Source organism: Merops nubicus, unplaced genomic scaffold, assembly GCF_000691845.1.
Source record: "Merops nubicus isolate BGI_N331 unplaced genomic scaffold, ASM69184v1 scaffold23260, whole genome shotgun sequence".
NCBI classification, from domain to species: Eukaryota; Metazoa; Chordata; class Aves; order Coraciiformes; family Meropidae; genus Merops; species Merops nubicus.
Window position 1 is genome coordinate 52,047 of NW_008581174.1, and position 13,507 is coordinate 65,553.

Here is a 13,507-nt window from a genome sequence, read left to right on the forward strand (position 1 = left end):
AAGCCTGATCTGATGGCATGTGGCATAAGCTCAACATCATCTCATTTATTACAGTAACTTCTTTTCAGAAATGATTAACCTGGAAGGCAGTTTCTTCCCCAGCACTGTACATCTGGGCATCTCCACAATCTGAGGAAAATCAAGAAGATTAAGGGGAAAAGGCAGAAGATAAAAATAACGTGAAATATACATTTGCAAAAAGTTATTAAGTTGTGGGAAAAACAAGTAGTAGGTACATGAGGAAGCAAGATGCCCTTTTTTTTTTTTCCGAATTCAGCTTTCTGAGAAGAATGGCAGCTCAGTCCTGCCTGAAGAAAGCTCTGTAGAAAAAGGAGTTAAAAACACCCAAACTCACAGGAACTCACAATTCCCATTCCAGCCTACCTCCTTTGAAATATATATTCTTCCATAGGTTTATTTATGCCCACTGCCCTCAGTCATCCAGTCTCTAAAATGCCTCTCCATGGAGCTCCTGGCCCGCCAGTCTCCGACGTTTACGGTAGGGATGATTTTCTGTGGCTTCAGCCACTGAACAAAACGCTTCAGCTCCAGGTAGCTGCTGTGCTCGCTGTAAGGAATCCCTGCAACGAAACCGGGCGCAGCAACTGTCAGTCTGCTTAGCTTCCTGCCAAAATGCTTTTCATAGCCTTCTGGCTAAGGAATACTTCAGATAATATTTTATTCCACTCATATTTGAGATCTAAACTTTATACCAAAGGGAAAAGGAAAACCCTGATTTTCCTCCTGGAAAAATGACTGTGCATTAAGTTACTGAGTCATCAATGGGTGCAAACTAAGTGACACCAAGCATTTGGTTAAATGAACATTAAGAGACTCAATTCCACCCACCAGTGAGAACTGAGGAAGATCCACAGACTCTTACAAATGAGTGAGGTATGGAAAGAAATCTTCCACCAGCATCAGTCAGGCCAAGACTTCAGCCCTGAAGTCTCCACCTATATTAAATAAAGGCCTTTATTTCTACGAGGAGGACAGGAGCAAAACGTACATAAGAGATCTGAATTTGTGGTGTTCCTGATTAGACAGTTCACAGATCTCTCCTGGAGAGACCATCTGTGCAGTTTCTCAGTGAGTTAACAGAAAAAGCATTGGTTACAAAGAACAGGAGGTGTTTCCAGAATAAAAATATTAAAAGCAGCCACACAAAATTAAATGCACCAAATCTTTACCACTCTTATACCATATATGGTGATCTTTCCTCTTGTCTGAGGTTTGATATCCACCAGAGAAAGGCATGAATCAGAGTAGGTCCATCCAGTAGGTTTGAAAGCCACAACTTGATCAAAATTCTCAGAAAATTTATTCAAGTGATCTTGCAAGCTCTGTGAAAATAATATAGCATATACTTAATCCCATTAAATAGCTCATTAGTCTAGAAGTTGGAGACTTCACCATGGAAAGACTTAAATTAGAATGAATTTTACATTCATGTTTTGTTATTATTTTTAAAATTTTAAATACCATCTCCCTTGAAATTATTAATGGTATTTGTATTTGCAGAGCACCTTGTACCTTAACCTTGAGGCTCATCTGAAGGAGTACATGTTAATAGCTATGCATTGCAGACCCAAGCACATAAAGCATAATCACACCATCTTAGAGATCTTGCTCCCCAAGTCACTTATCTCCCCCTCTCGGCTAGAGGTCAGCACTCCTGAAGCAGAGTGGTGATGGTGAAAGCCTGCTTCAGTGCAAAATGACCTGGTTAATTCAAAGTGCCACTGAGATCCTGACATCTGCTCATGCCCAGAAACACTGAGGGTTAATTAAGCAAGCTGCCCAAAATATCGCAGCAAGCCAGTGCATGAGTTGAGTATTGCTCTGAGCACTGAACCGTGTTTTGCCACATCTCCATTCATGAGAGGAAGGAAACCACCTCTCATCTCTTCACTCTGAAAAAAAAAGAACTTGAAAGAGGTTCCCAGTTAGCTAAGCTGTCCTTCAGCATGGTTTAAGCTAAACTGGGAGGAGGGCAACAGGGAAGTATAAGGAATGTGCAATCCTATTCCTGGATAAAGTGAAGTCAGTATAATTTCAAACCGAAAACAGAAAATCAATTTCATGTGTCTTGTATAAAAACTTAAAGGCACATTCTCCATCTAAAAGCCCTACAAGATGATAGAACTCAAAATGATAAACTTAGTATCAGCAGCAGGAAGACGAACACAGAATAAAGGCTGATTAAAAGGAGGTGGGGAAAGGTGGATAGACTGATAGGACATAACTAACCTGTCAGGCACTTGGCAATTGCTAAGCAGGGAAGGAGGAAGCTGCCCTTGACCCTGCCACGTTCAACAGCACCTTCAGTAGTGTCCAGCAAGAACGTACTGAATCCATCAAGCCAGGCACACAAGAGAACAAGAAAACCCGACCACACCACGTGCTCCATTCAGCAACAGGAACTATGGCTACCTGCCATGACTCCTAACGTGCTGCAAACCTCCAGACCTCACTACATTAAAGGTGTAACTGCAACAGTCTGATTTCACTTCATTGTGGTAAGATTAAAGTAATAATTCACATATTTGCTCCCCTTGCTCTAATGAAATCTAAATACGGTACTTCAAATGCAATGATTATTTCTTACATTAACCAATGCTAATCTGCTTTCAAATTTTGTTATAAATCAAGTGTACAACATTCCTATTAAGGATGCAATTTAAATCTCATAAAAATTATTTATGCTTTTCCATCATAGGCACTTTTGAAAATTTCACCTTGATGCTAGAACAAGACATTACTGAGCCAAGCAACATCAAAGAGGTGCCCAGACCCAAAGTCCACAGTTCTCTGGAAATCTTCCACTGCATATTGAAGTGGCAGAAGGCTCAATGTTTTGACTGCTAGAAAAAAAATTTTTTTTTTTTTTTTTTTCAAAAGAACCACACATGCATTTTAGAAAAGATGGCCTCTTTCCACAAAACAAAGTACTACAGTGTTTATTCATAACCAGTCTATTTTAAATTGACATTCCAATTTCTTCTTTTATTGCTTTAGCCAATGCTGTTCTAAATCTTCATCCTTTTAAACTGGAAAATATGTTTCATTGCTAAATCAACCTCCTTCAATCACCATGGCAGCCTGTTATCTACAGCGTCGCTGAAGTCAGCAGTGCACGCCAACAGATTCCATAAGGTAGGAGACTCAAACATGATTAAATACTCAATTTACAGTCAGCCCTAACACCACTTAAACTCATTTGACTTATTGAAGCACAGCTATTCATCAGTACATACAGCAACCCCTGTATTTTACTGGACTAAAACCAACTGTTGCACACAACAATGTAATACCACATCTCTTTGATTTATTTTTTTTAAATCTTTCCTTTTCATTTATCAAATCCACTTGCAATATTGCAGCAATCCACATTTTTATGAATATTTAGATAAAATACTACACTTATAAAAATCAGAAATATATTTTAATTTCTTTAATTTATGCAAATATTATCCCATTAAGAATATCCAGAATATGAATCTACATCATGCCACCTCACTTCTGACCAAAGCAGTACTGGAATAAAGTTTGATATCAACTCCTAATAAATAAACTCCTCAAGAAAGCCAGAGCTTAGGAAGAAAACAAATGAATGAAAAGAACCCTACCCAATCCAACAGTAACACAATGCCACAAAAAAGTTTGCCTTTTGTATTTTTCCTTTGCCACTATATTTCTGCTGCCTCTGCTCCCCTGTGCCTTGTTCTGTGCAGTTTTATCCTTCCAACTTCACACATCTTGGCCAAACACTCATTGCAAGTACTGGTTCTTTCCAAGGAGGGGAAGTCATAATGCCTGGATAAAACACATCAAGCCTAGTGATATCTGGCCAGGTATTCAGTGTTACAAACAGGACTGCTTCTGTGCTAACTACAGATTGAGGATATCAATGTGAATTTATAAAGCAGAAAAGAGACATTTTCATCTCAAAGCTGAACTTGTTTCTTCAACAGGTTTTTGAGACAGTGACGCTGGTGCAGCAATAAAAAACTGATCCACCTGTTTTTCATAGTGGGTTTATAACAAATATAGTCACTGTTCATTTTGTTTGCTTCAGTTCTAGGCAGAAGGTAACAATATGTATGTGCCTTTAAACTCTGGTAACTAGGGGAAAGACACAGAGAGGTTTCTGTACTTTTCTGAAGTGCCTGTGGCTTTAAGGTGAATGACTCTCCCTGCTGAATTAATACAGTGTTTATAAATCATACATGAATAGCTAAGCTAGTTGGTCCCAACTAATAGAACAGCTGACTCCAAAATGAAAAAAACATGTTTGATATTACTCCTGAAAATCAACAGGGAGAAAATTGGATTTCAGATAGCCTCAAACTTGGAATGAAACAGGTGGACGATGCCACCAAAAGGAAAAAAAATAGTCACAGAAAAGACTACAAAAATGCTTCTAAAATTCCTGAATATGCCTTCAAAAAAACAATTTTATTTTAAAAAAAAAAAATTAATTTTCAGCAATCTGAAGACTCAAGGATCAGGGAAAAAAAAAAAAAAAAAAAAGCTCCAGGTCGCAGCAGAAAGCCAGTGAACAAGGAAGTAGATGCAGGAGCACCTCAAAATAATAAATCATTTCCTTTCTGTTCAGGGTGGAAAGAAAAGCTGTGAGCATCCAGATTTAGCCCTGGGAGCTGCCAGCTTTGGAAACTCAGAACCTTTCCTTGGGCAGGCACAGCTTTATCAACAGCTACTGCAGACTAGGCTTCAGCTAGGGCAAGTACATATATTTTATGCAGCCTTAGTTTGTTGTTCTTTATCCAGAAGCAGACCAGAGAAGTTTTTCAACAATAAAAGGGAGAAGAATCATACAATTCTTTGAACTATCAGGCCTGGTGGACAGACAGGTTTGGGTTTTCTCCCATTAGTAAAAAGCGTAACAGGGAAAAAAAGGGGGTATAAAACTGGGGCTTCTAGGATATACTTTAATACAGCATCAGAGTTTGACTATTTGCATTCTGCCAAAAAGGCAACTGATGTACAAGTTCACAGATGTACTCCATTTACTAAATAAAGACTGATTCTAAGCTTTTGACTGAGAATAATCCCACAAGGATTTCATGGATTTGTAGGTTCGCAGCTGAAACTACACAAGCAGGAAATTAGCCCAGATTAAGAAGCAGGATTGTGGTTTGGGGTAGGGCTAGGGATCAAATAAAACAGATGAAGGAGAAGAGATCCAGATGACAGCCAAGACATTGGCATTTAGTGATGACGATCATGAAAAAAATTCTGGCTTTCCCAGTAATAACCCAGTAATTGAGCACAAAACCTGTATAATCCAGCACAGGACAAAAACGTGCAACGGGAGATGATGACATTGGCATTTACCTGGCCTGCAAATCCAAGATGCTATCACTCATCATCCTTTAACTAGGATGAGATTACAAATGACCAGGTAATTTATTCTTAAAAATCTTTTCTGAGATTGTATTTACTAATGCTGCTGGAGCAGAAGTAATACAAATGGTGATATTAACTCATCTTTAAGCATTTAACATTCTCCACATCTTACTGATACTACATTCCACCCAGGCATTCATCTAGATCCTGGCATCATCAGATGTTTAGCACTCTGGAAGTCTACCCAGCACACCCAGCTTACAGGAACACAACCTTACTAATGACAGTGTGAGAGCATGTCCAACAACTTCACGTGTGAAGTCAAAGCCCCAGTGCAGAGGGCCACGGCTGTTACAGCACGACTCTTGTCCACCAGGTCCCTGTGCCTTTATTCTCTCCTGCCACCACTTCTGGCACGTTGTGTATCTGTCTGGAACCCCCTGTTCTCAGAGATGAGACCCTGCACATGATGCTACTTGCCTCTCTCTGAGGAGTAAGGCTGTTTAGACTTCCTTGCAGAATAATCACATCCTCTGCCTGAATAAGTCCAGCTAGCCGAGTACTCCATATACACTGGGATGCATAACAGCAGAAAAACATAACCCAAAAAAATGCAGAAGGAACTACAATATATTACTGTTTAAGACAACACAACACATTAAAAATAAACCCATACACATTTCCATTACTCATCTTCTGCCCCACCATGGAAAAGATTACAGAACAACGTTAAAACATTAAGATATTAAGTTCCATCTCCTGCAGCTCTCATCCAAATCATATTGCCTCTTTTTCTCCTTTTTAGGTCAACTCTGACCTTGACTGGTCCTGCAGCTAAATATCTTCTTGCTCTGAAGGATATGCCTGAGATGGCACAGCAGGGATGAAGCAAAGAAGGAAAAAGAATCCAAGCCCATGAGGTGTAAATGATCACTGTTTTTCTCTTTCTTCCAGCCTACCTTTAAACTAGACCTCACTGCTTTGCCTTAATGCCATTTTGTATTTTGTAGCCTACTTAGAAAAACTTCCTTTCCTCTGGGAATTAGTCACCTTTTCTAATTAATGAATTCCCATAAAAACTCAACAACAAAACCCCACGGTCTCAAATCTCAACTGAAATGTGCATCTGAGGGCAACTTGGATAAATTAATGTTTTACACTGGTTTAACTTGCTTTAGCAACAAATATGAGGTAAGACTGTGTGCAGAAAAGCAAAAGTATATGCATCTACAAGGTGTCCTTCAAATCACTTGCTGTATTTATGTGTGAGTTTTCACTGACTTTCAAGTGTCCACATCCCCATGTAAATCTTCAGCACAGAAGGAGAGAGAATACTATTATATTATATGATTATAAATACATGGAAACTGAGCTGAGAGGAACATGGAGAACCCTATTCCTTTTTTTATCACATGCCAGACTGGAAGTTGGCCATGTTCACAGGCTGCCTCCAAACAGAAAGGCTCACACAGGCAGAAAATCCTTTTAGTCTTTTCCTCCATCATACCAGGTAAAAGACAGGCTGAAAAACAGGGACTCCCTGTCACAATATATTACTTGCTAATAGGACAGATCCTGCAGTCATTACATAAATTGACTTCAAAAAGGCCTGCAAAGAGCAAGCCTTTGAACAAACCTCACCTGATCTTGTAGAAGCACTGCACTGAAGTGAAATTACACTTTCTGTGCATCACGTTTGGAGACAGATATTAATCTTTAATTGCATTTCATTTTCAATGCATTGCTACATGTCAAAACTTGACTGAATAAATACAATCTGACAATAGGATAAAAAGCACGAAACACAACACCCGCTTTGGAGGGGCCAACATCAAGACCAGCCAGCAGGGTAATCAACAGAGTCCATCTTCTGAACTTACCTTAAAATTAATTTGCATCATGGGAAGAACGTGAAGCAAAGTACCCTGCCAGTCCACACTGATGAGGGAATTAACAGCTGCTGACTCCAAGCACTGCAGTGTTTTGTACTTATCACGGGACATACTTGCTTTTGAGCCCAGAACTTCAGCAATTGCTTTAGGATTAGTTGAGAAGAAATCAGATAAAGAAAATTGTAAGAATTGGTTTGTTTTGGAGATATTCCTGATTATTGCACTGAATCATTTTTACTATTTTAAATAATCCACATTCAACAGGCTACAGCGTTTCGTATTCTAAAACTAAGAAGAGAAACCTGTAACAGGTGTTACAAAACTCCAGCTCCTATAATTTTAGCAGCAAAAATGTGTATGACAACTGGGAAGAGAACGGAAGTACTTTGATAACTTCTAAGTCATATTTCTTTAGTAGAATGTTACCAATGTGAACTGGTATTTATTTCAAAGATGCCAAAAACATGCATAGTTTGGGGAATATGTGAAAACATAAACAGTCCACGTTAAAGACAGACTAAATTTCAGTGAGAGTGAAGCCTTGTACTGATGATTTTAAATATACTCAGGAGCACAAACAGTGCACAGCTGCCTGCTCTAGAGTATACATTTGTACACTCACGTTGGTTCTTAATGCTGTAACTGAGGGACATATAGCACATCAGATTTTCACTAGACCAGAAGAGATGTTTTGGTTTGGGGAATGCTGTGGGAAAAACTGTTTCCTTGCAACTGATTACTATAAATATTTAGGAAAACACGTAATATAAACCAAGAAAGAAAAACGTTAGCAAAATAGAAGTTTAAGAATAACTAGTTCCTTTTGCTGTTTCTTGATGACATGAAATTAATACCAGAAATGTCATAAAGACCTAATTTATGTTTTTTTTTTTCCCCAATTGCGATTAGTGATTTTCTCACCACAATCAATTAAATAGGTTAATTCATTTAATATCCAAATTGGCCTTCTGCATATTTGGAAGGTTGTAAACATGGCAGAAAAATATTTCTTTCAGAAGGTTGAAACTTATTGATTAGAAAACTAAAAAACTAGCAGTAAGATTATTAGATATACTTCATTTCTTTAGATAACACCTGACTAAGCAACCCTTTTAATTTAAGATATAAAGATCTTTTGACACCGACTCAAACAGTAATTTAGTTTGCCCCACTACCTTTCTTTTACATACCTAAAAAAACTTTCTCTTTTCCAATGGAATAGGTGCCACAGACAATTAGAGTACGTGGGTTTAAAGTGACCGTCTCAAAAGCAGTATTGACAGCAAACTGGATAACCTCTTGTTGGGAAGGAAAAGTGTACTCAGGACTACAGTATCTGGGGCATGGAAACAAGACATACCACTTCGTTACACAAGGTAGAAGATACCTGAATTTACCAAAAAGGCCCTCAAAACTGCATGCATACAACCACAAAGTAATGAAAAGATGTTATCCTTCTATATATTTCAGCCTATTTGCAATCTGTGTCTTAGAAACACCGAGGTCCTCAGATAAAATTGCTGCAATAAAATCTATATTGAGCATATTGGTCTTTTCTCTGTAACTCTCCACTTGTCTGACACTAACACTCAAATATGCATTTTTTTTTTTCTCTATAAATACCAAGTGCTCTTTCAAGCTAGATATTTGTATCACTCACTAATTACATCCTTATGTCTATTTTTTATCATGCACTGAAACCATAACTTAAGGCATTATTCATTCACAGAAACATATGGAACAGAAATAAAAGCCTGCAGCTGAGCATTAGTCATCATACACAGAAAAACAATTTTATATACTTGAGCCAGAGAGAGGTCTAATGAAAATCCAGACAACCAATTTAACTATTTGGTATTCTGCCACTCTTTGAATACCCCTCCCCCTTTACATAATAGAGCTGAATCCAGATAAAACCAGTGTTCCATGAACCTCTTTTTTCAGAGCTGAACACTCAATGTATGAATTTTGACACCCAGAATCTAATGCCACATATACATAACAAGGCCAGATCAGCAATTACTTTAGCATCTCTCCACTACCCACTTTTAATCTCTTAGGTGACAGTGTGACAGATGGACAAGCTGGACAGACAGGGACTTCTAATAAACACCCAATTTTATTCAACACTAAACAGAGCTAGCAAGTGTTAAAACAGTAACACTATTTATTCTTAGATTTATTTGGTTCATATAAAGTCTTACTAAATTGAAAAGAGGGTTTTATTGAAAAATAAAATAAAAAACAAAGGAAGCCCAGCTTACGTGGTGTCCAGGTACAGGGTGTGGACTTGCTGAGCCAGCAGAGCGGGGTGGCGCTCCATGGAAGGGTCTGCCCTGAAGTCCCCCGTGTGCAGAACGACAGCTCCGCTCGGCAGACGGAACAGGAGCATTGCTGCCCCTGGACAGCTGCAACCAGGAAAAGCCCCACACAAATCACGTTAGTGCTCTACACTGATAAACCAGCCTACCATATATACAGAATGTGTGCAGAACAGCATTTTAAATCACAGCGACTGTGCACCCTAATTGAGTTAGAAATTCCTCATTTCTGAAGGAATTCTGAAGCTAATCTTATGGCCATAAACAAGCTAGACTTGAGCTCTGAGAGCTCTGAGCATAAGATGAAGGGAAGAAAAGACCCATATCAACAGTAAAGTAATTAAGCATTAACTGCCCTTTTGGGATGCTCTGTCTTCTAGGTAGGCAAAGATGCTGCCACAGTTGCAATCTCCGAGGTTCTATTACTTGATTCAAACTGGAAACAGCACACCAAAGAGAAGCGGCATTCTTATTCAGGACAATCAGGACTGTATTATTGCAGATGCATCTTTGTTCCTGCAGGACTTACTGAAGCATTTCCTTTTAAATGCTATTTGCAGATTTTAAACGTTATCTTCCATCCAGAATTCTCTGGTTATAAATACAATTCTCTTAGTGCCCACAGCAAATCCATTGCACCTTCTGCAGCTCCTCGCCAAAGCTGTCTGAAGAGCAAGAGGTCAGACTGGAAAGCGAGAGTGGGACTATTTTGGACATGAATCATCTGTAAAGGGTAAATGAAATCTCAAAAAAGGAAGAACTGGCATGAATCAGAGCTAAAATGACAGAACTAGTGAATTCTCCAAGAAGCTGAACTTTGTACCTAAGGTTTATATGCCTTTTAAATTGAAGCAGGGGATCAGAGAGACAAACAGGAAAAATGAGACGTGTCCATATTACATAAGCAACGAGACTTCCTTCATTCCCAGAAAGGGTTCTCAAAGGACTTCATGGAATCTTTTCTCTCCAACTATAAACAAATCCTATGATAAGTAATATTCAAACCAGCTGTGACACAGAACTGCATTTCAATATAAACTTCAGGGAGAGGACTTCTCTAGCTCATAGCCAAACAAGGTACCAAGAGGCAGAACAGTGAGGGCACAGCACTGAATTCAGGTGCTACTGAACTTCATCTCCAGCATTACTACACAGTGCCAGTGTCACCTTGGACAAAAATCTCACCCTTTACCATCAAATCCAGCAGACGTCTTGCTTCAGATTTCAACAGGCTTTTCTTTAAAGTTCCATTTTCTAGGTTTTGTCTCTCCTGAGATCCAAAGTACCACATTTTAATTTAGCTGAAGATCTCACTATCTTCAGTTGAAGCTACAGAAAACTAACATATCTGATAATCAAACCTAGGGTGTTCCTAACTAAACACCAAAAAAAGAAGTGTCCAGTCCAGTAGAAAAATCATTCAACCACTTAACGAGTTTAAAAACGATGGAACTATGTGTGGTTAACACTATGTACTCATTACAAGCAAACAAAGTAATGTTAAACTAAAATTATCAAAAAAGCCTAAGTTTCGTTTTCAAAGGTCACTCACATATTTCAAAAACTACCTGCAAGAAATTTAGGGTCCTACATCCCTAATTGACTTCTGAAGGGAAAACGCACGTTACTAAGCCAAATCAGGAATATGAAGTATTTTCACCCTTATTTTTTCAGATCCTGAAACTGAAAAAATCATGGAAACAAACTGTAACTGTACAGCTATTTTTCTTTAGTATTCTACACATACAAGTACTCCACAAGGAATGCAATGACACATACTGATTGGCATCGAGCAGCAGCACTTTGATCCCGTTGACGGTGCATTCTGTGTCCATGGGCAGCACGTGGACATATTGCTCTCTGACTCGAAGCTTGCTCTTCACCAGATTGCCAGTTATCTGTAGCAGGGAAAGGATTTCATATGGAATAGGACCAAAATCTAAAAAGCCTTTGTTTATTTTAGAAGCAAAGGCTCTCAAAGTCAGACTGTCTGGCTTAGAGAGAACCATGAGAAACTATGAGATCCTGGGTACAATCAAGCCCTTCAGTAGCATTCCACCTCTCCAAAGCAAACTGAAAAAAAGTTTTCTTAGAACAAACATTTATAAGTCTGTCAAGAGGTGTGGGTTGGAATGGGGGAGGGGGGAAACAGACTGCCAAGTCAAGAAGAGGAGGTGGGTAATGCCTTCTTTAAACAACTGAAGAAGTTGCCAAGTGACAGGCCCTGGATCTTATCACCAGTATATAAGTGATGACTAGATGTTACCAAACCCACATGCTGCTATAATCTTGGAAAACCTTACCTTATTACAGTAGATGGGAAACATGAAGTTTTTTGTTAGCCCACAATAGTGATCTGAGTGAAAATGAGTAAGGAAATAGGCTGTGCAGCCTTCAATTTCTCCATACTGGAATGCATCAACTGTAAAACCAGTTCCTACAGCAAAAAGGGAAGGGAAGACAGTCAGTAAAGATGCATAGTTCAGAACCAGTTTCTAATTAAATTTTCCTTTTGTTCTCTTTTCTTTTTTTCCAAACTAAAAGGTAATACAGTTACAGTGCATACAGTTGATGAGGCCATTTAAGGATGAGCATGGTTTGTGCACGAGACAAATTTTCATTTATTAAAATAAAAACTTAACAAAATGTTCACACACAAATACTTTTACAGGCCTTCAAAATATCTTTTGTTCAGCTGCCATCCTACACAGATGGCTACTGATTAAGCAAATAAACCATATTTAACGTCATTCAGCTGGTATTTTTGAAAGTTCATGTAGATTAAAATCTAATACCAATATCTTAACATAAAATAAGGCAGATAACCACAGCTTAAGAAAAAGCATTTTGCAATCAAACCACAATTTCTCTATTATTCTACATTTAATATTCCTCTTTAAAACATGCTACCATGTAATTATCAAGCAAGCAACCTGGAGTATTTGAATGCCCCTGCCGAGATGAAGCAACCAATTCACAACCAGATGCTTTCAGTGAGTGGCTGTTTGTACAAAGATCTTGCATAAAGACAGATGGAGAGAAGACAGCCCTTTTTTCTGCAAATGTCATTCTTTTTTAAATGCAAACATACAGACAAATTGTCCTTTACGTTGGGTTATAGTTTCTTAAATCCACCAAACAGTGCATAGAATTAATCCACCTAGTGGCACTCAAATATTTCTCATTTTGCATTAAACACATTTTCCAGATCTTCTAAAACTAAAGAGAGTTCTACTTACTTGAGGCTAGAACTTCAAGTATTTGCAACTAAAAAAAACCCACATCAGTCTGCTAATTAAAAATCACAAACCAAAAAACCCCCAAGTGCTTGAGAGGTACCAGACTCAAAACTTCCAGGAGGCTGAATTATGCTAGACCACAGGGATAAATACATATCATTAGCAATACAGAAAATACAGTCAAATGTACTTCTAATATAGCAACAAAATTAAGAACAAAGATAATATAGATGCCAATGTGCCAAAAAATACACTTTAAAGTTGCATTGTAGGCATAGGAGTCTGCTATTCAAATTTATGACGCTTGCAAAATTCTGTCTGCCCATGGAACACACGATAGTGGTGTAGCCCCACGAAGACTTACAGCTTGGTCTTCAGGCAGCAGCTTGGCTCTTAGGAGCACTAATACATTTCTATCTGGCTTCCTCAAATACTTCCCTACGAATAAGACAGTCCTTTAGAGGTAAATGGAACTGTGAGGATCTGATGCTTTTCAAGGCACTGATCCACCATCCTGTAATTTATGTATTGCCTGAGGATCTTCTAAGAAATTCTTGGCTCTTTCCGTAACTAAACTCTTCTGCCTGGCTTTCATTTCGTTTTCACAGCTGTAGCAAAGGACATTTCTAATACTGTTGAATTTCAAATACAAAGTTAAACTCAATTCTTTTAACTTAGTGTAGGG

The 13,507-nt window shown here is 38.4% G+C and overlaps 1 protein-coding gene across 1 annotated transcript in view; it reads right to left on the reverse strand.

The window, feature by feature from the left end:
* Positions 1–317: 317 nt before the first annotated feature.
* The window catches only part of DCLRE1A (DNA cross-link repair 1A), a 17,235-nt gene continuing 4,045 nt past the window's right edge, over positions 318–13,507 (reverse strand). The window contains exons 3-9 of the mRNA XM_008949112.1: positions 11,887–12,020; positions 11,363–11,481; positions 9,527–9,670; positions 8,453–8,598; positions 7,251–7,405; positions 1,202–1,343; positions 318–581 (exon numbers count right to left, since the gene is read on the reverse strand). Of these exons, the coding sequence (XP_008947360.1) occupies positions 415–581; positions 1,202–1,343; positions 7,251–7,405; positions 8,453–8,598; positions 9,527–9,670; positions 11,363–11,481; positions 11,887–12,020 (1,007 nt within the window). The 3' untranslated portion in view covers positions 318–414. The remainder of the gene's footprint in view (positions 582–1,201; positions 1,344–7,250; positions 7,406–8,452; positions 8,599–9,526; positions 9,671–11,362; positions 11,482–11,886; positions 12,021–13,507) is intronic.